This window comes from Megalops cyprinoides, chromosome 3 (genome assembly GCF_013368585.1).
Source record: "Megalops cyprinoides isolate fMegCyp1 chromosome 3, fMegCyp1.pri, whole genome shotgun sequence".
NCBI classification, from domain to species: Eukaryota; Metazoa; Chordata; class Actinopteri; order Elopiformes; family Megalopidae; genus Megalops; species Megalops cyprinoides.
In genome coordinates, this window is record NC_050585.1 from 19,750,506 (window position 1) to 19,776,351 (window position 25,846).

The 25,846-nt window shown below is 43.5% G+C and overlaps 2 protein-coding genes across 2 annotated transcripts; both read right to left on the reverse strand.

The window, feature by feature from the left end:
* Positions 1 to 2,287: 2,287 nt before the first annotated feature.
* Positions 2,288 to 14,955, reverse strand: LOC118774798 (transgelin-like). Its single transcript, XM_036524309.1, has 5 exons — positions 14,743 to 14,955; positions 6,681 to 6,872; positions 5,267 to 5,438; positions 4,090 to 4,192; positions 2,288 to 3,329 (listed from the first exon to the last, which is right to left on the reverse strand). Exons 2-5 carry the CDS (start codon positions 6,858 to 6,860, stop codon positions 3,185 to 3,187), a joined length of 600 nt encoding a protein of 199 aa, XP_036380202.1. The 5' UTR covers positions 6,861 to 6,872; positions 14,743 to 14,955; the 3' UTR covers positions 2,288 to 3,184.
* Positions 14,956 to 18,644: 3,689 nt separating this feature from the next.
* On the reverse strand, positions 18,645 to 20,784 carry LOC118774391 (complement C1q-like protein 2). Its single transcript, XM_036523738.1, has 4 exons — positions 20,769 to 20,784; positions 19,990 to 20,169; positions 19,536 to 19,667; positions 18,645 to 18,949 (listed from the first exon to the last, which is right to left on the reverse strand). The coding sequence occupies exons 1-4, from the start codon at positions 20,782 to 20,784 to the stop codon at positions 18,645 to 18,647; spliced, it is 633 nt and encodes a 210-aa protein (XP_036379631.1).
* Positions 20,785 to 25,846: the final 5,062 nt, after the last annotated feature.

A 25,846-nucleotide genomic window follows, 5' to 3' on the forward strand; every position in this document is an offset into this window, starting at 1 on the left:
AAATGAACAAATGAAGCGTAAGCAAACGAGCCCGCACTTCATGCAATGTCACACAAATAAAAACTTGAAGCTGGAGCAGAAGGGTGTTATTTTGAAATTACATTTGGGACACACTCAGTTGTCATCCTACCAGCACCTTGATGCTCAGGATGGAACAAGACAAAGTACATTGTGTGAAGAAGGGTCTCATTCACTTACACTTCCCTGACTCACTGGGACACAGCTTAAGAGAGGTCCCAGGGTGCAAACATACACACTGGGGTATCAGGTGAAAGGAATCCTGGGATATCACATCAACATGAAGTGTAAGCTTGGACAAAGGGAACAATTGAGGGCAGTTCCTTATTCTTGACTGGGACACCCTTGAACATATGACTGGGCACCATTTTGAGGGCTAGTGCTCAGGGAAAGTGAGCAAATGCGTGTGAATGTGCTGCACCTTTACGTAAGCCTGCAGCTGTCTGTGTACGCTGGATATATTTGCTGTGTGCATGTCTGGGCTATATTAGGAACAATGGGCTTCTCTATTTTCTTGTCTTTATGTATACATGTGCGTATGTGTGTGTGTGTGTGTACTAGAGGATATGTGATAATTTCCTGAAATTAGTAAAGCTGTGTGTGTGTGTGTGTGTATGAATGTGTTTCTGGGGATGTGCAAGAGAGAGACTAATTTCCTTCAGTGTACAGCTGTGTGTGTATGTACACGGTGCTGTTGCTAGGTAGCTCAGCGAGAGAGAGAGAGAGGAAGAGAGATGAAAGGAGGTCCCTCTTTCTGCCAGCCTCCCTTTGGAGTCTATCCTTTTTAGGCAATGTTTTTTCATTTCAGAGACTCTCAATGTCACCACGCCGCAAGCAGAGATACAGGGACCCATCCCTCGCTCCCTCCCCTTGTGCCCCCTCCCTTCCTCTCCCTCTGCACGCCACTCCCCTCCCTCCGGCCCAAGCCCTTTGCCTCGTTTCCTGGCCACTCAGCTCCTGAAACTGAGAGCAGAGAGGAGCAGCGGTGCTGAGAGTTACCACGGCGATTCCCGCAAAACTCTTTCTCCCTCTGCTCTTTTTCATCTCTTCCCAATCTGCCCCCCATAGTCTCAGGCTTGAAATTCACGTTCAGACACTGTCCCAGCAAGAGGGGTGAGGCCAATTCTGTCATGAGCTGTGATAAACAACCCTGTGAGACCCAGTGAAGTGTTCCCTCCCTCCTCCACCCCTCCCCCCCCCGCCCTCATTTTTTCTTTTTACTACCTTCTTATCTGGTGGTCATCTCATCAGGGCTCTCTGCAGCGTCTGAGAGTAAAGCCCCATCAGAGGGCTGGGAATCCTTTGCAATCCATTATTTTAGAGCTGAGCAGTGACAGGAGGGAGAGAGAAGCCGCTCGGTTTGTGGGTTTTTCTCTGCATCTTGATTGTGTTTTAGGATAGACATCTAGCTCCTGCCTGCTGGCTTTCTATGTGTGAAAACACTAACACTTTTCACACGTGTCATACTATTCTTTAGGCATAAATAGCTTTTAGTTTTACCTTCAACTTTGGAGGCCACTAAGGCTAAACATTCATTGATTAAATTTATTGCCTATTTTTTGAAGACAAACCCAATAAAATGTTGACACCAATGGAGGGAAAGTCCAGGTGTAGAAAGTAAAAATACTCCCGGTATTTGTTCCAGTCACTTGGATTTTCTCACAACTCTTAAGCCAGAGGGGAAGCTAATTAGTGAAATCAGCTCTTTCAGGGCATGGATGGAATAGATACATGCAAATGCTTCTATTTTTGAGGAGGTTTCCACCTCTACCTTGTGTTTGTATTTGAATTCTGCATTCTCGTCCCAACAAAAAAAAAAAAAAACATTTATAATGAATCCAATATGAGGCCTGAAAGCACTCTCTATACCAGAGAGAAAAATAATCCAGTTGGCAGAAATGTCCTGAAATGTCATGCAAAAATGCAAGAGTGGCACGCATGGCCTTAGCACCAAAACTGGAACACTTCTCCAGACTTCACCCTGGTTACTGTTGCCATGTAGGACAAACATTACATTATTACATTAATGTCATTTACCAGACATTTTTATCCAGAGTGACTTACATGCAGTAGGTTACAATTTTATCAGTTTATACAGCTGGATATTTACTGTGGCAATTACGGGTTAAGTACCTTTGCTAAGGGTATAACAGCAGGAAAATTGGACCGCAGAGATTATGAGCCCTGCTCCTTAGCACCACACCACGCTGCTGTCCCTAAACAACACCTACTGACCTCTCCTTTTTACATGCTCAAAACACACACACCATTTTTTTGATCAAACTGAACTTTATTTCAACGTCATTTGTTAATTAATGGAATGTTCAAAGTCAGTGGGTTTTGCAAGAAAGGACCGAAGACACTTTTCAGGATTCAAGCATTTTCTAAATTGAAACTACAGGACTTTTCTATTTAGTGAGAGAACCCAGCAAACAAATATAACTGACACAATGATCATTTAATGTTGTATAAATGTTATCATATTGTCACAGTCATGTTGTTGCTGAAAAAATACTTCTAAAGTGGTCTTCTATTCATCTTCTACAAGGTCCTTGCTCTGTCATTGACATCAGCATTGGATTTTTTTTCATTTTTATTTAGCGTTGATTTGGTCAAAAGATATAAAACAAAAAGAGATTTCAAAACATGTTCAATAGTTATCACACATTTTGGAAAACACACAAAAAACCAAAACATTAAAAAAACATTTCAAATTCATATTCCTGTCAGCAGCTCAGGTTGTCTCTTTCCTGTCCAATTGGAATTATTGTAATAAACAGCAAACACAGAGAGCTATCAGAGGAATGTAAATGTCTGCGGTTTGGCCCTGAGGCATGTATCCTCTTTTACAGACTTTCGTCATCAAATTTTTACATAGTGCATGTGCAAGTTTGGTGATGTTTTGTGTGTGTGTGTCTGCATGTATGTGCATTTTCTTGTAAGTGAGTGTTTGTGTATGTGTGAGTGTGTGTGTGTGTGTGTGTTTGTTTGGTTTTGTATGGTCACCGCATGGGTCCAGTTTGGGCTTCAGTAATGTTTAACTAAGTCATTAAGACTAGGAACATCTGGAGCTAGCCCCAGCTTCAGTGATTGGCCCAGGGGCAGGAGAGGGGCTGGGTCAAAAGGTTAGGAAGAATAGGGGGTGGGTTTAGTTAGGGGGTTTTAATTAGTTTATAATCTGGCGGGGTCGGCCATACCCCGTCATTCCTGCCTGGGATGCCCCTTTGTTGGTCCCCATTTGAAGACCGATGACACTCTGCCCTTCCTTCAGCTGGTCATCAGAGAACTCCCGACGGTTCTCCTGGGCTTTCCTGCGGAGACAAGCACTCCCATTGACACCAGCATCTCTCTGACACCGATAAAGCACTTACTATGCACCACAGCAACATGCAAATTCAACAAGCTGATCAAAAATGCTATTTTGTCTTCCAAAAGCTATAACATACAGGCATTCATGTCATATTATACACAGGTATCAATTTTTCATGCTTCTGTTTACAGTGTAACGTGCATATATCCATTTGATTGTTTTTTCACTCTATCCCTTATCTCAGGGATGCCTTGACCTTGTTCAGGAGCATATTCAGTTTTGTCTACATGGTAATAGCTGTTTACGTTTTCACAGGACCCAACAGTAACCATGGCATTAATTCACACATGAATCTTCTAAGGGTCACATGAAGACTCAGTGGTACAGGTTGGCCACTCCGGCTCTGACCACACAATGTAAACAAAGAGAAACACATTGATAACTACAGAGAGGCATGTACAGTACTGCATCATAAGCATATCCTTCTGAAACTGGGGGCAGGATTATGGTTGGCATTTGATTTAAGCTTAGATCCGGGGTGAGGGGTCAGTTGACGCAGTATGGGTAGTTGTACACTAATTACAAATTATTGATGTTTAGATCATGTTTGCATGTGGAAACAGCTAAGTCAATGCGGTGTTGTTGTGACCTCTGTGTCTACAACTTGTCAATGGAGTCTTTAGCATCCCTTCTGACACTGGTGCTTAGCAAAGACATCTGGGCGTGGCCTCTCACCATGGAGAGGTAAAAGAGAAACTCACTTGTGGAACCAGTTGGGGTCACCTTGGTAGTTTCCATCATTCTTGGTGACAGCAAGACTTCCCAGTGCCATCAGAGTCCTCTGCACTCCAGCCAGGTCCTTCCCTGCATCCAGGCAAAGGGTAAAGGGTGACTATTAGGCCAACTGTCCCCGGAACTGACCCGATGAAATGCATTATTCTCTAAAAATTCTCTAAAGAAAAAAGACTGATTGAATACAAAGAAGGTGCAAAACTGGTGCAAAAAGACAAAAATACACTTTCTTGATTATATATATATCAGAGCAAATATGTTTTGTGTATTTTTGGTGTCACCAAAGAAATTTGTGTCACAAAACAAGTCCACAAGCTCAGTTATTTTCCATGATGAATTACCTTGGAATTACCTCAACAATTATTACTATGAACTTTTCTCTAATGTTGACAAATGTCTTTTTCTGAATTCATATTCAAAGCTGATTCAGTAAGTACAGTTACATGAAATGAGCATAGCTACTGTAAAATTAAATATTTACAAACTGCTCTCCACTTTAACATGCTTTCCTGGTGTCTCACTTAAAAACCTATAGACAAATTTGAAACTTACTGGTCATGTTTCAATAACAGAGACGTTTATGTTACAAATGCAAATATAGTGTACACCTAGGTTGATGAAAGAATGACAATGACCTCAAATCAGTTTGACTATTTAATGAACAGTAATGATTAAGCAAAACGAACAGTAACGATTGAGCAAAACCACAACATTAGGTGCTTAAATGTAGGCTATCATGAAATTTCTGTAACCTGTAACATCTGTAGCCTGTTGAAAAAAAAGGCTAGGCCCACATGGCATCAAATGTAGCCTATACACTACCAGGTAACATTTTATTTTCTCCTTTTTCTCATTGCGGCAAAGTCCTCTGCTGCTGACTTGAAATCAAGCGTGTCCAATGTGTCTTTGCAGCCTGCAACGTGCATAAGCCACGTCGCTCTCCCCTCCTTCACAAATGTCCTGTTTAGGAATAGCCTTCATTATAGCTGCATTTTGTATGAGCATTATTATTGGACATTTGTGACTGGCAAGTTTTTAATTTACTGGTTTTTTATAAATTTTACCAAGCAAAAACCGTTAATTATCAGCTAACGGAAACCCTGATATATATATAAGCTGGCTGCACTGTGTGCCACTCTCACTCACCCTCCCAGAGGTCTACGGTCTGGAACATGTCGGTTTTGGTGACCCCATACCGCTCGGCTGCATTCAAGAACTGTGATATCTGCTCCATCTGCTTGAAGGCCATGCTGGAGCTCTGGATCTTCTTAATGGGTTTGTTTGGCCCGTAAAGGCTGTTGATCAGCTGGCTGAGGATCTGGGAATGGGAGAGACGTGCTATGGTGAGGCCCAGATTCACTCCACTGCAGCTGCATTTGAGAGCCAATGTTTCAGAGAGAAGGAGGCAGCGGTTTTTGTTGGTGATGTCTTTTGTTAATTTCTGCCTTTTTGCACACATTGTGTTTTCACACGGATTCTCATTCTTTTGCCCTGGGAAGAATTGTAACAGTCTCAGGTTCTAGAAGTTCACGGTTCCGCCATTCAACGCTTTGGTTTAATGTATATATTTTGTATATATTGGTATGATTATGAGCGCGTGTTTAACCTGCCCATACTTATGAAGTGGCTGAAAAAGTGCTTCTGTGCAAGATGGAGGGACTGTCTGGATCAAGCAATTTTTTAAACTTCAAAACTGTAATAAGAAAAGAAATAGACACACAAAAGGTTGAAAGGGTTTGCGGAAAAATGCAAGATAGAAGCCCTGGAGGGTCTTGATGCTAAGACTCTTCTAATGGATCTTGTTCTGCCGGTTTAGCATTGTCTGAGCAAGCCTTTTTGGTTCTCCCCCACTTTTTTCCTTCTAATTTATTTTGCTTTTTCCACTCCCATGTCCACTTTCAGTTTTGAGCATTTGAGGGGTTGATAGCTTCATTGGGTGAGTGGATGGCTGCAGGTTTAACAGGAAGATAGGACAGGGAGGATAGGGCATATATATCTGCACTTTGAATTTGCTAATTCATTATCGAAGGAAGTACTTTCTCCATGTAAACCACAATTCAGCAAGCACTGTTTATTGGCAAAGTCAGATAAATCTTTGAGATCATTATTCCTATTTGTTGTAAAACTTAAACACAGAGCTCATGCTGGATTTGTCATGAGAACATGAGCCCTCAATCTATTGCATGCATGATAAGGGTGATTTGGGTGCTTCCTGTCAAATTGCCAGCTATATATGTTCAGTGACTGTGGCCACACAAGACTTTTAACGCTGTGTATTTTTCTTTGTTAGCCCAGCCCTGAGTATATATACTGTCACTGAAAAGAAATGAGATAGTGAGTGTCTACACTGGCACAGAATTGAAAATCCAGGGGGTATTTATACTGACACAGTGAATTGAAAAAATACACATGGCACCAACACGAACAAGTGGAGAGCCTCTCCATCAGCTCAGTGAAGGGTTCCAAAACTCAAACAAACACAGATGAACAAGACATGGAATTGGGGTTAGGGATGGGGTAGAGGGGGGTATTATGGAATACAATGGAGCAGGAGACTCACAATGCCGTCCTTCAGCCAGTTCTGGAAGCCAGTTTTCCCCGGCTCAGGCCGTCCCACTCCGGAGCCGCACTGGGCCACGATCCATTCCACTAGCCTCTCCTCCAGATCGGGGTCGTACTTCTTGTCGATCTTGCTCTGCACTTCCCTGCTCAGGCCGTAAGCGGGACCTTTGTTAGCCATGGTTTCAGCGCCCTGGAGAGAGGACGGAGGAGAGATGGGCAGAGGGAGAGACGGAGGGGCAAGTGGGAGATTAAGGAGGAAGTGTTGGAGTGAGAGTAAGAAAGACAAGGAGAAATTAGAACACCTTGTGTATAATTTAAAATGAGTGACCATGTTTGTCATGCTTGTCTGGACCGATTCATTTTGTCTGAATGACATGCTGTTTTTCAGTTCTGGTCACTGCCCCCTGTGGTTAAGCTGGGTAGTGTGTGAAGGCGATTCTCGTGATAAGGGAGGCGGAACAGGGGTGGGACTGTATTTGTTTTTGACTGTGCCCACACCCATAAAACTAGCCAAGTCTCAATGGACATGGGTTTGTAATCTAAGTCTGCTGATTCTGCTGTGTGTGTGTGTGTGTGTGTCAGAGGGCACCAGCAGTGAGAGGTGTGACTCATTATGGTCACACTCTGTAGAACATGTCTGTTAATCAGTGAAGGGACAGACTGAGTAAGGAACAGTAAGAAATTCCTCTTCAGGAGGGAAAATTCAGCCAAATCCCAGCAGTCCCAGCAATGGTCCTAGTGCCTGTGCGCTTACACTGTATCCACTACGGTACAGTGTTACTACTGTGTACACACACATGGCTAGATTACAATTGTCAATACCAATTGTTCATCCTAGTGGCATGTGTATTTACACTTGTGTAACAACCACAGTTTGTATGTCCACGGAGGGCACTTAACGTAAAGACAAGCCATTTCCCATGTCCTTTTCGTCAAGGTGTTATATATGCTTGATGATATGTGAGGTTGTGGTGTGAAATATGTTGCTCTCAAGTCGTCATGCATTGCACAAATTGAAAATATTTGAAATATTTGCTCACAAAATGAAAAGTTTATTCTGAAAAAGTGCCATGAATAAAATTAATTGGCCTTGAAATCCACATGCTCCTTTGTCTGGGTTCGCTGCCATTGCCAGATGATTTAAAACATGCTGCCAACTTCCCTGATAAGAGAACATGATCAAATATTTACACACCAGCCTTCCAGTCTGCTCCACCAGTAGCAATGCATTTATTTCAATTGAATTTTTTATCAGTTTACCGAAGGTGTATGTTTGACTGACATTTATAAAATCCCGAATCACTGTGAGCAGTTTCACACACAGTGAAAGCAGAACACACGTGCATGTGTGAATAGGCTCACGCGCTCTTGCACAACACCGTGACGTGCATTTAAAAACATCCAAACGTGACTGCATTGCGTGGCAGTGTACCAGTCCAAGCGCACAGTAGAGTCTCCAACTGCACAGCGTAGTTCGGCAAAACACAATGTTTTTGTGGCTGGCTTGGCCTACAGAATTGTGCAATGGGAGGTCTAAGTTTTTAATCACATGGACACACACAAACGCATTCAAGCCAAAACCAACACACGTAGGCTACACATACACGCAATCAGCTCATGATAACCAGGGAAGTAACACACCATGCATTCACACAACTAGCCCATGCAGCTGAACACACTCTCTCAGTAGAGCTGTCACCTCTGCTAGCATCCTGAGGTCACACCACACGAAGCCACAGCTTCCGCTCCTGGAGGTCAAACGTCAAAGGTTACGAGCCACATCAAAGGAAAGGCACGAAAGACCAAGAGGGCAGTTTCTCTTGTCTGCCTCCCACCCATCACCTCCTTCTTCCCTCCCTCAGTCTCTCCCCTTCTTTTCTTTCTCTCTTTCTCCATTTCCCCCTCTCTCCTCCTCCTTCACTACTGTCTGTTCTCCTCTCTTTCCATGTCTTCATTTTTGTCTTTCAAATTCTTTCAGTCTTTCTCCCCCTTGCATTGCCTTTTTCTGCTCTCTCTCATTCTTTCTCCCTCCTTTTATCTTGCCCTCTCTCACTATTCCTCTCTACATCTCTCTCCCTCTTTCTTTATTCTTTATTCTCTCTTCTTGTCTCTTTTTCTTTCTATCCCCTTCCCTCCCTCCCTCTCTGTCTCCCCTGTCATGGCTGCTGGTTTGTGTGCTTGTCTCTGCACCAGCTGCAGTCTGATAGAGTTGACTGTGCCTGCAGTTTCACAGTCCCATGCTGCTGTCATCTGTGGGCCACACCCTTCTCTCTCCATCCTCTCCTCCTGTCGATTTTTCTCTCTCTCTCTCTCTCTCTCTCTCTCTCTCACACACACACACACACACGCACACACACACACACACACACACACACACACACACACACACACACACACACAGACACACACACACACACACACACCAGACTCCCATTTGATATGTTGCAGACCAGTCTGACTTTTCTGACTTCTGACTGACTTCACCAAGCTGCCAATACAGGCCAACAGACTGCTGATGCCAAACATAACACACTGCTCCATGCTAGTGTGACTGCTTAGACAGATGCTGACTGAAGCTGTTTCAGTGAAAATGAGAAAGAAAGACAGACCCAGCTAAAAAGGAAACAAGCCAGGCCATGTACTGTGCTGCTGCTCTGGTATGTAACATGTCCTTCACTGTTTGATGTGTTTTCTCTGAATTCATCAGAGATGTTCAGATTTCGCTACTTAGTATCAGAGCGCACTCCCCGACTCCAAAATCTCTGAGAAGAAGCAGTTTCCACAGCAACAGAAAAACAACCCATGACAACATCCTGTTCCTCTAGGGAGGATTTGCAAGTGTGTGTATTACTTATTAATTTATCATTAAACCAGGGCGGAGGCAGAATGTAATGTCTAGTGTGTGTGTGTGTGTGTGTGTGTGTGTGTGTGTGTGTGTGTGTGTGTGTGTGCGCGTGTGTGTGTGTGTTAACTTCCAAATAATCACAGCCCTGGTGCGACACACTCGAGCCAAAAGCCGCAGAACCCTGCATGGTGTGAGTATCTGCCGCTGAGCAGGAGCTCAGCAGGATCCCTCCCCATCATGCTACCGCAGCGCTGCTTGGCCCTTACCAGGACTATAACCGAAAAACCAGAACTATTGCCCTAGCAACAGGGAAACACTGACCAACCGGATTACAGGAATGCTACAGGTTGGAGAGGTCCCAGAGGGGTACAACCAATAACCCTCACAATGAGGGTGCTAAGCAGCCACAGCATGGCTGTCATCTGTGATTTAAAGTGAGGGGTAAGAGATGAGGATGATTCAGCTCCTCTGTGCTAGGGTCAGTGAGCAGATTCAGAGAGCGCTGAGGCTGGCCGTGTCCTACATCTCTCAATAGGACTGTTGTTCTTGTGCCCACAGAACAAGAATTAAACAACAGAGTACACGGACACACAGAAACATGTAAGCACACCTGCATACACTAACGTACATAAACACACACACACACACACACACAAACACATGCTTCCTGTTTTTCTGCTAACTGATTACTTCATCTGCAGTACTATGCCAGTTCACTGCATGTGTTGATAAAGCATGATATTTTACATATGTATCTGTTGTTTTCAGTGCAAAGCTCCTTTACAATCTTTCCTTTCAATTCGGCCTGTCTCTCCTCTTTCTCGGCCTCTCTCTCACTCCCTATGTCTCTCTTGTTTCAACAGGAAGATGTTGCTCAATTTCCCTGTTTCTCCTATCCCCGGGGAGACTCGTCTGGGAGATTTGTCTGTTAGGACAGGAAGGCCAGATCCAAACTGTCATTCACTGTCCCCACAAACAACAACCCCCAACCCTCCCCTCTAAGAGCTGAATACCACGCCTTATATCCTGACAAATCACTCCCACAATGCAGGGATTACTCCTCGGCCTCCCTTCCACCGCAGGGCAGTTATGACTGCGATTGTTTGGGTTTGTGGAAGAGGCGAATGTTTTCACGAAGTGCTGGTCTGAGGACATCACCACCCTGAATAACAATAACAATCACAATCGGAAACCCACCTTTTGGTTTGAGGCCAAATGAGCACCCTCAAGAGACTAAAACAAACAGCAACATGCTCTGTGAGTAGTTTTGTTTTGAAGCAAGAAGAGTAATTCACAAGTTTTTGAGGATGACAATATTGAGAGGATCGAATGTTGTGAAGTCTGCTTGTTTGTGCTACAGGGGCACTATATTAAAAGATGGCTCTATTTTCATGTTGTGCCTTACTTTCCATTTTATTTGGCATGCAAAAGGAGGGCATAAAATTGTCCCAGGGACAGAGAACTCTCCCATTTGTTTCTCAGTTTCTACTTGCAAAGTGTCAGCATGCCAAATTTCCCTGCTCTGGAAAGATAACCCAATTTCTGAGAACAACTCAATATTTTTTACAATCTCAGCGTAAGCCCTCAAAGCATATTTACATGGCTGAGTTATACCAATAAATCCTTTTCCATTTTTATGGGAAAGTTAATATTTTGTAAGAATTCGCCTGAAAAGGACAGTGAGCTCTTCAATATTGCTACCTCCTGCCTTCAATGCCCAGCAGGCATACTGGGATACTTCAAACCTCTGCTCTTCATTCAACTGTGAAACGCATTCTGGGATTTGTATTCAACTTTGATTGCTGTAGAGCTGTATACAAAACCACAAAAGCGCTGTATGTGAGCTTATCGTTATTTAGTAAAAAAGTCTCTTCAGAGTAGATTCGTACTACAATAAGGCTAGAAGCAACATATACATACATAAAATTGCATTGTGACTGAAATACATGTGCAAGTTAAAATAGGACCCCTCTACACTAAAGAGAAGCATCAATTATCAAGAAATATCTTGGTACTGGTATTTATTGGTATATGTTTTGGTAATATATTTGGTATAAATATTTTGAAAAAGTAACTAATGTGGAATAGGGTTTCTTGCTTCAAAGCCCATTACAGCTGAATCAGGAGGGCTGTTGCATCACTTCTTAGAACAGGAAGTATGCAGATGTTTCATAAATGCTTGGATGGAGCTGTCTGAGGCACCAACACTATTCAGGGTCATTGCTGTTATTTGTAATTCTCAGAAATCCTTGTATAGTTTTCGGATCAGGCCGAGCACACTGCTATGCCAACAGGTAGGCACAGCCGGGTTTTGGGGTATGTTTTCATTCCTCTCTATAGATTGTTACCAATGTCTGGCATTGCAGCAGAGAGGAGAGCTGTGTTGTATCCATTTGTTGACATGATCAGGGACCTTTGGCCGTTTTTGCAAGCCCGTCCTTGTGCTGGCCAGCGGCCTGCTCCAAAAACATCCTGGAGCAGGCGTGTCCCCTAACCTCTGATCCCTCTGTCTGCCTCGCTGCAGCCAGGGGCCGTAGGCCTGCATGTTTGTGTGCCTCTCTCCGAACTTCCCCTCCACGAGGAGGGGAACATGCTGTGCATGAACTGTGCAGATGGCAGCTTAATTTGTCCATTCTTGCCACATCGTAAGGAGAGGAAAATAATAATTACCATGATAACAACTACTTAATTACTTGCCAGCCTTTTGGGATAGGGAGTAGGGATACTTTTAATTTAGACTGTGGTTTGCTCATGCTGTATTGTTGTACAGAGTTGAACGCTACTGTTGAACACTGGCTTGCACGCATAGCATAACAGAGAGAGATTGGTGAAATATTGTGCAGCAATGCTTGAACTGTAACGAAAGAAAATGCAAAGTGCAATGCCGTCAGTAGCCTTTTATCTCCTACAGGCACCTACAGATTCATTTAGCTTCTCATGCTGCTACTACATGTGCTATCATTGCCACTGCAGTTTAGCGCCAGGATTCATATTGGCACAGCTGTTGTCCATTTTAATGTTGTTGCTGAAGACACAGTCAGACAGTAGCAAACACTCTTGTAACAGTGGGAATCTGGTGGGGGGGGGGGGGGGGGGGGGGTTGTATTTTGTATGCATTTTTCTTTTCAACTATTGACACCCACTCCTTTGAATGCTTTTTGGGATGATGTTATCAGTACTGAGGTTTAATCTACATATGCATCTGCCTACCAGTGGCTGGAGGCCTTACAAAGACCTGGCTGGTCAAAATATTATTTCATTTTATTTACCTTTGGTAGGGGAGCATTGCAAGAGTGTGCAGGTATTCACCCCTTCCTCATAGCTGGTGTCGTGCCATGACTTTAAGGTGCTCCCCTGTCATATAACACTGTTATGTGGAAAGAGGGACCCTCAGTGTTTCAGGTCACCAGACTTCTTAAGGGGAGGAGAGGAGTGGTAATCTTAACTGCGCGGTTGTACTCTTAGCTGTACAGTTGTGTCAGTGCAGGAGAGGGATGATTGCTGCTTTTAGCTGTCTTCATAGGACAGAGGCGAGTACTACTCTTCACTACGCAATTGTAGACTTGGCTGCACAGCTGTGTCTGAATAGAAAAGGGGTGGCCCTGGTTCCTGTCTGGACAGGTCTCCTTCTCCTCCCCTGGTCTGCAACGTTCTTGACAACATCTAAAGTCCCAACACATACAAGTATCAATGAGGACACCAAAAGAACCTTTACCATTCAAAAAAATGGCCTCTTCAAACACGGACACACCGACTCTTTAAATGACCAATGCCCTAGAGCAGTAACAGTGGGTTACATGCTTTAAGAGAGTAGTCTAACGGGTGCCTGACTTGAGAGTCCTGCTGTACTCTATTTTTTTAGAACAATGGAAGTGTTAATACTAGTGTCCTGAGCAACTAATCACCCTGTACATTTAATTGGTATCATTGTATGTCAGCCCCAGGTCTTAGCTGCAAAACAAAGTCTTTGACTGGCTAAGTGGCTAAGAAACTTCAGGTTAATAAATTGATAAAGGTACGTGAATTCACATTCAAACACTCACACACACGCACAGACATACACACACACACACACTGGATTTTCAGCATTTTTGATTAGCAGAATTTGCAAAGAAATTCCATGAGAGAACTGAAAACCAGTAAGAACAGGATCTGAGAGCTGTTGTGAAGAAAGAAAGGAGACAGTCACAAATGCACATTCAGAAAGAAACAAGACAGAAACAGAATATGCCTGTGTCACACCACAGGGCTTTATTTGATTATACGGAATGAATTAATTCAATATGCTTAGCTCTGTGTCTGAGTATGTGTGTGTGTAGTGTCTGAGTGTGTGTGTATGTGTGTGTGTATATGTATCTGTGTAGTTACATGGTTGTGAGCACTCATGTTTGAGTGTGTAAATCTATTGTGTGGGGAAACGTGCCGGCCCATGTGTGAGGTGAGGCCGTTATGTGAGTGTCGACTTTCGTGTCTGACAGAACATTTCTGCCAAATCAGAAACTTTTTTTTTTTGGAAAATTCTCATATCAAAATGTGTTTTTACACATTCATTGAGCAAATGACATGTTTTGAACAGGGACTGGCTGGATAAAAGTGTTAAAGTAACCTGTGTGTTTCATGGAAACAGAAAGCAAGCCTGTGCCTGGCTCTGCCCATATACTCTCAGGATTCTCAGATCTTATACTTAGTCTCTTATCTACTCCTCTTTACTGCACGCACAAACACACACACGCACAAACACACACACACACGCACACACACACACACACTCATCCTCACATATATGCACTGCCACACACACACGCGCTCACATACGCACACATACACACACAGAAACATACATACATAGGACCTATTACCATAGCCAGAAAGGGGCCCTTTGTATCATTGTCTGTCACAGGCATGGAAGGCTGACAGCACATTAAGGGCCAAGCCCTCTCATCTCTGTTAATCTGTTTGCTTTGTCTATTTCTGTCTGTGTGTCTCGTCCTATGTAGCACAGCTTGGCTTCCCTCTCCTTTGCCAGTACAAACAAATATTAGCCTCCTAAATCAACAAGATAGCATTACTGTGCCACAAACTGTAAACAACACAACGGCTTGGACAGACAGACACCAGAACAGGGACCTATGCCCTCTCTCTGAAAGCTGACAAACCCTTTTACTATTACTTAGAAATAAACTGTGGTGAGAAGAGACAGGAATGGCATACTTACTTTGTGTGAAGTTGAGTGCGAAGAGAAGAGTTTCCTCTGCCTGGCTAGCGGTGGCTCTGGGTGTGTGCCTCACTGCTCTACCCTCTAGCTTTAACCACAGGCTGTCCTATCTGTAGGAGTGCCGGCTTAGAAAAGAACAGTTAGGGGGAAATGACTTCACCACACTTAGATTGCTAGAAAGAGAGAGGTAGAGAGGGGAGAGAGAGAGAGAGAGAGAGAGAGAGAGAGAGAGAGAGAGAGAGAGAGAGAAAGGAGGGCGGAAACTACGACCTTAAAAGGGTGAGGTCTCAATCTCTTCTGGCCTCTCCCACTCGTCCTGTCCCTCCCATCTCAAACTCTTTCTCTTTTTTCTCCTAAATGCACCTCCTTATTTGGGGAGATGGAATGCTGCCAAGGGGCTAGGTTTGGTCAACTTGAGGAATTCTCCGAATACCTCATGGTACCACTTCGATTGGGGTGGGGGGGTGGGGGGGGGGCAGTCATGGGGATGAGAGGGGGTTTGATGTTATGTGGAAGAACAAGGGAAAAAGGGGGAACCCATAATTACAAGGAGGAAAAGAAGCACAGACATTCCAGCAATTTCAGTTGGACCCTTTTTTTTTCTTTTTTGTTTGGCAGAGCTTAAGTTTCTCAATACGCATTCAAGTGTCATGCTAGTTACTTGCGCAATAGTCTTCCATTTGCTTATCTCTCCTTGTTGGATAAAAAAAGAAAAAAGCTTGCAGAACATTGTTCTGAGATAGATAGATCGATAGATAGATAGATAGAGAGAGAGAGAGAGAGAGAGAGAGGGAGAGAGCAGGAAAAGATCAGGTTGTATGAAGCTGAGAAAAACGAATGAGCAAAGACAGTTTTGTTCCAGGCAGAAGGATGCTTAGTGAAGGATTAAGAGTGTCTATGTGTATGTGTGTATGTGTTTTATATATGTATAAAACAAACTTAAAACAGGCGAATGGATGTGTAGTGAGGCATTAAGCCTCTCTCTCTTTGTGTGTGTGTGCGTGTATACTGTGCATATACACACACAGAGTACAGAGTGGAGAGGCCTGGTGAGGGTGTTGAGTTTAATGACAGTCTGCAAAAAACAGAAGGATTCTAGCTCTCCCTGTTGCCTTCTGCAGGGACACACAGCTTTCTGTGATGGTATCTCAGCATTTGGTAGCATTCACCATGACAACGTATCTGTCATTGTCCCCTCTGTCATGGTTTTGCAGCACACTGGGCATAGGTGAAGGAGCCAACGTATGGCCTTCCTTTCTTCCTCTCAGCATATAAATGCTACCACAGCTCCGTCTCTGGTCACTGCACACATTACAACTTTCAACAGAAAAACAGGAACTAATCACCTGACCCTGTATTGTTTAATAAGAAACTCTATGTCTGCGACAGTAGGTCTATCACTAAGACCAAGTGGTGGTCCCAAACCAAATAGACTTAACCAAGAAGGCACCCACTGCTCCCTGTTGTGGACGAAAGATGATGGTTGTGATGACTAAATGTCCCTTTAGCTTAATGCCTACATTGTGGAGGCCGTGGGTTCACAATCACTGGTTGATTAAGCATGCTGAAAGAGGATAGAAATTTCTCTGACGGCCCTCACCTACTTCCACCACTTTGGATAGCATATGCTGTAATGTGTCATCCCACCTCTGTGAGAAACCCTGACAGTATCACACTGGACCCTGAAGCACAGCTCTACTCAAACATCAGAGCTGCAGGCTGGCACACTGTAATGTGTTAACATGCTGGCTGCTGGTTGACACACTTCCTTTGTCACAGGAGCCTGTAGACAGACTGCAACAGTGTAACTGACCCATTTACTGTCAGTATTTTGTTGCCCATAGTTTCTTGTTGTTAGTGAGATACAGACAGGAAGTATTCTGTTCATGCCATTCATGCCTTGGGAACTTCATTCCCAAGCGTGTGTTTATACATGAGCGCATGTATGTGTGTGGACAGGTTTGCTGATGTCATCCAACCAACAAGTTACAGAGGGCAGCGTTTCAGGATATTAGTTTATGGGTTTCACAATGCAGCTCACAGCTGTGGCTTTAGGAGTGAATATCATGAAAAACGCAGAAATAAAGAGTGCAGATTTGTGGGTAATCTGGTGAGTCACAGGAGGAAATATGGTGAAATGAGAGCGAGAGGGAGATGAGACATCGTGTTTATCAGCAAGGAAGCATGTCACCCTCGTTGTGTGTAGCGACGTAGCAGACCTCTCAGGGCCTGCTGTTGACTCAGTGTTAGTGGCGGCATCTCAGCAGCAGAATCAGCTTGTAGGTGTCAGAACAGAGCTGAGAAATTCCTCACTTGTGTGGTTCTGCCCGGCTGTCTCACAGCAGTGCCTGAGAGCCAAGGGAACCTCCAAGCTCAGCCCTACAGGGAAGAAACTGCCAATCCGTGGATCCCCCGGGCAGTTCCAGGCTTTCGCAGAAGCTGCCCGGGCGCTGCGTGGAACCTGCCTGTCAGCGGCTTCCTCTCGGTGCACTGACCTGCCTCCTTAAAGACCTGAAGCGGCTGAGGTGCTTCTCATTGGGAGTCCTGCTTCCATCCCTGTCACTACGTTGCCTGCTGATCTCACCCTGCCACACCTACTAACTGTGATTTATTCGGCTCTGCGTTACTCGTTATGTTCAAACTTGAGGCTTGAGGGCGGTGAAAGTGGTGCTTTGTTGGCTAGCGAAGAGTTAACTCTGAATTAACCAAGGTGTTTGCAAATCTAATTTAGCCACTGGTGCATGCAGCCAATACTGACAACTCTGACCTGCAGACTGACATTGACACCAAATGAGTTGGTTTATTGTGCAAGCAGACAATTTGACACACACTGGTCTTTGTATCATTTCCCTTTATTTTCTTTCTATTGTTGAACTGCCAAGTGTTCTTATGCTGTGCTGGGTTTGTGGGGGTTAGGCTGTGTGGGATCTAAGTAACTCTGAATAGTGGTAGGCCATGTCCAGGAATGAACTGTTTGGCCAGAGCTGTTACATGCTATCAATGATTGACCGCTGATTTGAACCAGTCAATTTTGTTGTGGAAATAGAAGTCTTTTGATTGGTCCAAAAATGATTAATGATTGACATCACAATAGAGCTCCACATTGCTGGCTGGTCACTTGAACTCTGGAATTTCACCACACCTCTGTTTGTTGAAATCAAACTTTCAAATATGTGGTTTTTCAACTGAGTCCAGATACCATGCAGAATAGATTTTAGAGAGCTTTATAACTCTCCAGGATTTGGATCAGGGTATTTTTGCCTCTGGAAAACTGTGTTATATAGTTTTCTAGAGTGGCTTAGAGTATGTATGCCTAATGATGAACCACCTGAAATAAATATGTTTGATGGCTGGTTTCTGGTTTAGTATCAAAGAGGGCTCCTTTATTTAATACAAAGAAATACATGTCAATGCAGGGAGAGTGAGGGAGAGAGAGCAAAAGAGAGAGAGAGAAAACAAGTTGAAAGACTCAACAAAACAACATGTTGGTGAGGAATCAGTCTCAGTGTAAAAGCATGGTGTGATATTGCTGTCTCAGTGAGGAGTCTTAGTGTGCAGGTCTCAGTGTCTCAGAGTTAAACATTACATTAGCCTCTCATTACATCAAAGTGACTCAGTGTCTGAGTGTCGAAGACTCCCATTCAGGGTCATGCACTGTCTGTGTATGTCTTTGTGTATGTGTGTGTGTGTATTTGCGTGGATGTGTGTGTGTGTAAGCATGTGCATGTGTGCATATGTGTGTGCGTGCATGCATGTATGTATGTGCGTGTGCGTGTGTGTGTGAGCATGTGCATGTGTGTGTGTGTGTGTGTGTGTGTGTATGTGTGCGCGTGTGTGTGTGTGTGTGTGTGTCCGCATGTGGGGCAGTGCTGGGCGTGGCTCGCTGTCCCAGAGGGCGGGCCTCAGGCCTCCAGCGTCGGGTAGAGCAGGTAGCCGGAGAAGGTGTTGTGCTCGGCGGTGTCGGCGCAGAGATGGCGCCCAGAGAGGAGCTCCACGTGCACCTGCGAGCCGCGGCGCAGCGTTAGCAGCACTGTCTGCGTGCCGCTGTCCTCGGAGTCCTCACGGTTGTCCTCCCACACCGACGCCACTACCTGGCCGTCCTTCATCAGCCGAACCTCGTGGTAGAGGCGCGACCCCGCCGGCCCCACGTTAGAGTATGCCGTGAAGGTGAAGGAGTAGAGGCCGGAGCGCGGGGCGGTGAACGCACCTGGAGTCAGGGAAAGCAGGAGGGAGAGAGAAGGAGAGAAAGGGAGAGAAAGGGAGAGAGAGAGAGAGAGAGAGAGAGAGAGGGGAGGGGTGAAACAGAGGGAAGGAGAAGGACAAAAGGAGAGAAAGAGAGATTGGGAGGCAGAGAGGGAAAAGAGAGGAAGAAGGGGAGTAAAGGTAGAGATAAAGAGGAGAGAGACAGAAAGAAAATAAGGAAGAGAGTCAAATGGAGAGGAAGAAGGGGGTGGTCATATACCTATCAGTTATATACACTAATTTATCTAGATACTTTATTGCTGCCAATGAGGTAGCGCTGGATTGAAATTCACTTAGCGCTGTAAGTGGCTAATCCAATCAGCTCCATGGTACTAGTGAAACAAAAAGGAGTCAGACTTGCTGTCTGTCAAACTTTCATGAGATACTGTTTTAAAACATCACTCTTCATTTGACTGTTGAGTTCTTTTAAAATAAGAGGGAACAAATTTTGAAACAACACACGACACATATGAATTTCATATGGCAGTCTTATGAGAAGTCAGAATGGAGTTGATACTTGAGAGTGAGTTTTCAAACAGGTGAGGCCGTACCTAGGGCAGGGTTGTACCCGTTGCCTTGGTTGAGGGAGATGATGCTGTAGGGGATTGGCACGTTGCTGGTGAACGGGCCAAAACAGCCTGCAGTGGAACCCATGAACACTGTGAAGGCCACCTTCAGCCCACCTTAGAGAGACAGAGAGACCGATGTAATCACTCAGTAACAAAAGGTCATTGCGTACCTTGTAGAGGAAGATGCTTAAAGAACTGAACAGTCACAGAACCACAGCGACAAGCTCACAGAGTTGCACAAATTCACAGAGTCATACAACCACATTCACAAAGTCACAGTGACATGCTCATAGAGTCACAGTGACATGCTCGCAGAGTGACGCACACTCACAGTCACCAAGACACACTCACAGAAACACAGCGACAAACTCACTGAGACCCATCACCACAGTGACAGTGACGCAGATCCTGTCCTGGGCACACACGCATTCAGTACCTGTGACCTCCGTGACGCTGTCCTCCAGGTAGGACAGCTCCTTCCACAGTGCCTTCAGGCGCATGAACACCTGCTCCTCCAGAGTGTGCATCCTCTGTGTGACACAGCAGCACCCGCTCTGGCGTTTAAACACACACTCACAGTCCCAGTTATCACAGGGGAACTGCCCCTGCCACGACACTGAGAGACAGGGGGAGAGGGAGCGGGAGGGAGAGTGGGAAGGGGAGAGAGAGAGAGGGCAGAGAGAGGGAGAGGGAAGGGGAGAGAGAGAGAGGGTGGGGGGGAGGATGGAGGGGAAAAGAGGGGGAGAGTGGGTGAAAGGGGAGGGAGGGAGACAGGGAAGGAGAGAGAGATTAAGGAGGGGGAGATATCAAAGTAGATGGGAGGTTTAGAAGGGCGATGAGGGCAGACAGAGAAGGAAGAAAGGTAGAGGGAGAGAAGGATGGATTTCAGCAGTAACGGAATTATAAAACATTGTAAAGGAGAGAGATTGAGTGGTGATTTGGTAAAGATGACATACAGGGGTGAGGGAGAGAGGGAATTGGAAAGGAGTATAAATGCAGAGTAGTGAGAAGGATAGAGGGAGAGGAGGAAGGAGTGAAGATGAAATATGTATAAGAAGTGTAATAAAGGGTGAGGCAAGAAGGAGAGGGTCCAGAAAAATGGGGGGCAAATGAGAAAAATGTCATTTTTGGCCTGGAACAGCAAAGAGTGGTGGGAGAATTCACAAAAACCACAACGAAATTGAGTTTTCCTGAGACAGGCGTTGTGGGCTGTACCTGCTGCGTTGCGCATGATGGAAAAGGCGGTGGCATCAACTCTAACACACAGCCACAGCACCCCCAGGAGGCAGAAAGCTGACATTGCAACTGCCCTCATTTCTCCAAAGTGGTGGTCCAGTGCACTTGGGAAGAATTCCACAGAAAATAAAAGCTGAGACAAAAAGTGAGGAAAAAGTAAATGTCATTCCCAGCAAAGCCCAATGTGTGACAAATAATGCAACATCTATGCCATATATTCTCCTGTGCTCTGAAAGCAAGCACTTGAATAACAACAACCTTTTTCTTTGACTCTTAGCTCTATTTTATAATTATTTTATTATCGTTTCCTATTTTTTTTTCAAAACCATAACTAATCAGGATAATCAATCGTTACATATAAGCTGACCCAGTAACCCATGTGTTCAGTTAACTCATTGACAGACAGTCAACAGAACAATACAAAAACTCTGGTCGGGCTTCAGGGACCAGGTTGTAACCCTATGGATGAAAGTTAAAAATCAAATTTTTGTCGTTATATTCGGTTGGTGGAGCTGTTCTCAACAGATCTATTTGGCAAAATATACAGTATTTATCTATCTGTATTTATTTTCTTACTCTTTATGTGTTATTTACCTATATTCTGCTTTCGCTGAATATTTGAGACACTGACACTGTGACAACAGTATCATGTTCTGTCTTGTTTTCCAAATCTCCATCAGGTGGAGTACACTATACAGTAATTGCATTGTGAATTGCCTCTGTTAAGAACAAAACATTATATAGCATTTCAAAGCTCAAGTTAGTTTATGGTCCAAATGAAAGACAAAACCCTTTGGGAGTGTACTGTTCACATAAGGTTTGCTTTATGAATTTGATCCAAGCACCTTTCTTCCAGTTATTACAGACTGCTGATCAGTGGATGTGATTCAATCATACATATAACTGAGACTGCCAGGTTTCTTAAGATCACAGACATATCTTCATTACACGAGGAAGGATGAATTCTTTGTCTGAACATTCAGCGTCGCTTGCAATGTAGTCTCAACTGAATCCAAGGAAGACAAGAGCTGAAGCCGAAAGAAAAGCAGTTGCTGAAGACCCTCGCCCAAGCTTTGTCAATACAATTATCCAGGGAGTCCTTATAGGTTGTTTTTGTCATCCTTTGGAACCTGCACATTGTGCTAGAATCCCATAGGAGCAGTTCAGGTGAAGCACGTGACCTAAGGCCCAATTACAGCGTTCCACCCAGATCTCTCCACCAATCACAATAAATGTTACACCTTGTTTACAAGATGTATGCACTTCTATACATGTGAAAATTCATATGCATTTGTAGCAAAGCTGCTGTTCTGCGCTTAACAGTTTATAGTTAGGGTAGAATTTTTGGTGTATGTGAGAATTTAAAAAGTCTATGTGTGAGCTATCTCAGGCATATCTCCATCTGTATAATTTAGCAAAATCGTAAATATAATCAGAGTAAACTTCATAACATGCTAAATACAAGCATATACATGCACTAGCATACAACAGACATATCACCTCAATTATTCTAGAATGTAAAAAAAAAACTTCATATTGATAAATCTTCGATAGTACAGACATAGTTTATGGTAAAGTGCGTTTTACTCATCATAAATGAACAATTGTGAAATCCAACAACATCTTGATCAGACATTTTGAAAACTGCAATTGCAATTATAATGTAAAATTATAATTTAATTATTCTGTTATTATTATTCAATAATTGAATTATATGAACATTTTTCTTTTCATTTATGCAAGCTCCACATGTGGAAATCGGTCAGATAAAGTGCATTTTGTTCCATGTTCCACAACATTTCTGTGAAGTTACTACAATGTTGCTCTAACTTCATAGCAACATTGTGGAAATGCTGAAATATGTTGGCCAGGCGTGGTGTACATTCCTTGAGTACTCACTGTGTTGGTAGCTGCAGACTATCGTTTCTCTTCCTGCTGCTGATCTTCTGCCACTGGCAGCGAGTGCAAGCCAGAGCTCACAAAGACACGAGAGAAACGTGAGGGTTTGGGAGCGGAGGGACCAACAGGGTGACCGAACTTGCTGACCTGTCCCGCCTTGTGTCTTCTGCTATTAATAACTTTGCAGGGGGTGGGGTCGGGCTGGGGGTGGGGCTAGGGGGTAACAGGTAGATTAGCAATTGGGGCACCAGCTCTGTCTAATTCCACACCCTCACCACATCCCAAATCACCAAATCTAGAAACTGAAGACGATCCCGTGTCTGTGCACGCAGTCAGGGCTTGGTAATGTCCGCTCTCACAATGGCCTCCTGTTGGGTTGCCCATGAACACAGGAGGGCAGCCTGTGTGTTTTATTAGGCCATCGGTGTCATATTTGCAGCCTCTTGTGAGGCACCAAGACTGATAAGATCAGTGTTATTGCATTTACTATCAGTTTGGGATTTTTTTGCACATTTGTCTCCCACCCCTGCCCGTCTTGAATTTCTGTGCGAGTGTGTGGCCGGATCAAAAGGAGGCCTAGTTTACAGAGTGTTTAGATGTTCCCTTGCCGTTCTCAGAGGAGGGTGTGTGTCGGCATGAGGAAGCCAATGCAAAGGCCTCCTAAGGTATTGTCGAGATTCATGTCGCCCTGTTTTTGTGGCTCAGAGCGACAGACAGCGATATTCAAAGGCAGCATTTGGAGGGCAACAAAAGGAAGTTTTCTTCTGGCTGGGCACTCAGGTGCCTGTCTCTGTCCTTTTATTTTAATGCTTCAGCTTCTTTCACGATTTTAAGATAGAAGAATTCTGTGGAATATTAGAAAAAAATGATTATTATCATCGAGATTAATGTATTACATTCCAACGCAATTCCCGAGGCTGCAGCCAGATTAGTCGCTGGTAATAAGAATATATACCTGGCCTAAATAATTCTCATGGTTACAGAATCATAGCAACAGTGAATTAACATACTGTTCTCAGTCGGGTTCTTGAATTGTGTTACATAACATGTCGCATATTTACATTGCTTATTTTAAATCATTTTGCTTTGTGCCGCGTGCACTAACAATGCAAACTTGCAAATTCCCAGCCATAGATAACAACATATTAAATACAGATGGAAGATCACATCACAGAGAACACTGAAAAACAGAATGTGCTTGCTTCCTGCTGTTTTTCATTGAAACGATTCACATTAAAATGTTATGCTCTATAATGTATGTCCTACAATCACAATTCACTTCATCACTTAGTAGTGAAGTGTATGCAACTAACATGTGCCATTATCTCTGTGTAATGTATTAACATCGTTGAGATTTTACAGAGAGTTTAACAGAAGTGAAAAGCAAAAAAAATAAATAAATAAATCACTTTGCCTGAACTAGATTCAGGTCTTATGGGAAAAAACACCGGACGAACATTTTGTTTTTCTTTACTGTTCTGAGACGTGGTGGCACTGTTTTCTGCTTCTTGGCTCAGTTTCTTTGTTTAACTGTTTGGTTTACTTTTGTATTATTTGTGGTAAATTTGAATTTAATTTAAGGTGATTATTGTCATTAAGCCCATTTTGAGTTTTTATCTCACTAGCACAAACTTTGTGTCACCTTTCTATGTAATGCTTCTTTTCATTTCAATTTTTGTGTGAAATAAATAACATACAATTATTATAATGACTTATTATAAAGATAATAGTGAACACTTGTTTTGGTTATTTCAATAATAACAATACTTACAACAACAACAATAATAATAATAATAATAACTAAAACTACAAATAAACTAATATATCTTAATTGCAAACTTTTTATTTATGATAGCTGCAAAATTATTCAAGTATAAAGTGGTACAGTATTTCTTCCTTCCTTTCATTGCATGTGTGTGTCTGTGGGCTGTGAAGGTAGTACTGAACTTGCCACATATATATATACAGTAATGCGGAGGTTTGCTTTTTCCATCTGTTACACTGGTGTGTTGACACTAATGTCTGAATCCTGTAGCTACATGGCCTTGCTGCTTGTTAAGAGGTTCATTTAGTTTGTCAGGCATTTTATTAAAGATGAGCATCAGCACATTCATAATGACATATTGGTCCACCCACAACACAGTGGCAATATCCTGCACTTTAGCGCTAATCTCGATCACTTCATTGGGCACAGACCCCAAGCCACAAGTTCTGTGACCTCACACCTTTGCCTGAACTGTCTCAATATCATTTATGTCGCTTGAAAACCAAAAAAACTGCGTGAATGTGGTCAGGCTCGTTCTTCAGGCAGAGCGAGAGAGAGATTGCCAGAGAGCAGACCGAAGCAACATCAGGATGTGTTATGTGTTGTATGCAATCATGTCATATTTCAGGCCTGACAAAAGCTTTGATAGGCTGCATAGAAACATATTGCTCTCCAGGTGCTTCACTGCAAAAGGCTTTGGAGTCTGATGCAAGGATGGTACAGATGCCATAAACTGTTGATTTGTGGTATGAATTTATTTAAGATGTATGTTTCTGTGTGTGTGTGTGTGTGTGTGTGTGTGTGTGTGTGTGTGTGTGTGCGTGCATGTGCGTGTGTGTGAGTGTGTGTGTGTGTGTGTGTGTCTGAATCATGACAGACACACCGTTGTTCTGAAAGCAAGTTTATTGATGAGAAAGTGAACTGGAGGTGGATGTAGTAGATTTTATTTTTATTCACTTTTCATGCAATAATTATTCTCCATTTATTTCAGCACACGAGTAGTTACCATTTTATCAATTCTCCTCTGGTATGTTAAGGTTGAAACGTCAACTCAAAGGACTTGAAGATCGTTAGTTACTTAACAGTAACACCTTGTGGTAGAGAAAGGCAATTACATCCATGAAATTGTTCATTGTCTGTTCGTATTAACTGTGATCAGAATGCAGCCAAAAGCAAATGTTTGTTAGTCTCTGCATATGCATTTATTGTAGTTCACATGATTGAATTACATTACATGTAATGTAGCTTAGGTAAAACAATGAGAAGTGAAAGTGACAATTAACCTAGTCTGGATAACAGGATGCTATAATTCATTGATTCAGTCCTGTAGATGCCCGAATCCCATAGTAGTGTACATTTTTGGAATGGCCAGGCCTACAATGAGAGGGTTGAA

Bases quoted from the DNA above. Each gene is read 5' to 3' on its own strand.
- LOC118774798 (XM_036524309.1), bottom strand. From the start codon at position 6,860: ATGGCTAACAAAGGTCCCGCTTACGGCCTGAGCAGGGAAGTGCAGAGC. The intron at 4,193-5,266 runs GTGAGTGAGAGT...GCCTGGATGCAG, and splicing joins GACCGTAGACCTCTGGGAGG to GGAAGGACCTGGCTGGAGTG. The intron at 3,330-4,089 runs GTGAGTTTCTCT...TTGTCTCCGCAG, and splicing joins GACCCCAACTGGTTCCACAA to GAAAGCCCAGGAGAACCGTC.
- LOC118774391 (XM_036523738.1), bottom strand. The intron at 19,668-19,989 runs GTACTGAATGCG...TGTCTCTCTAAG, and splicing joins CAGCGTCACGGAGGTCACAG to GTGGGCTGAAGGTGGCCTTC. The intron at 18,950-19,535 runs GTACGGCCTCAC...CCCTGACTCCAG, and splicing joins CGGGTACAACCCTGCCCTAG to GTGCGTTCACCGCCCCGCGC.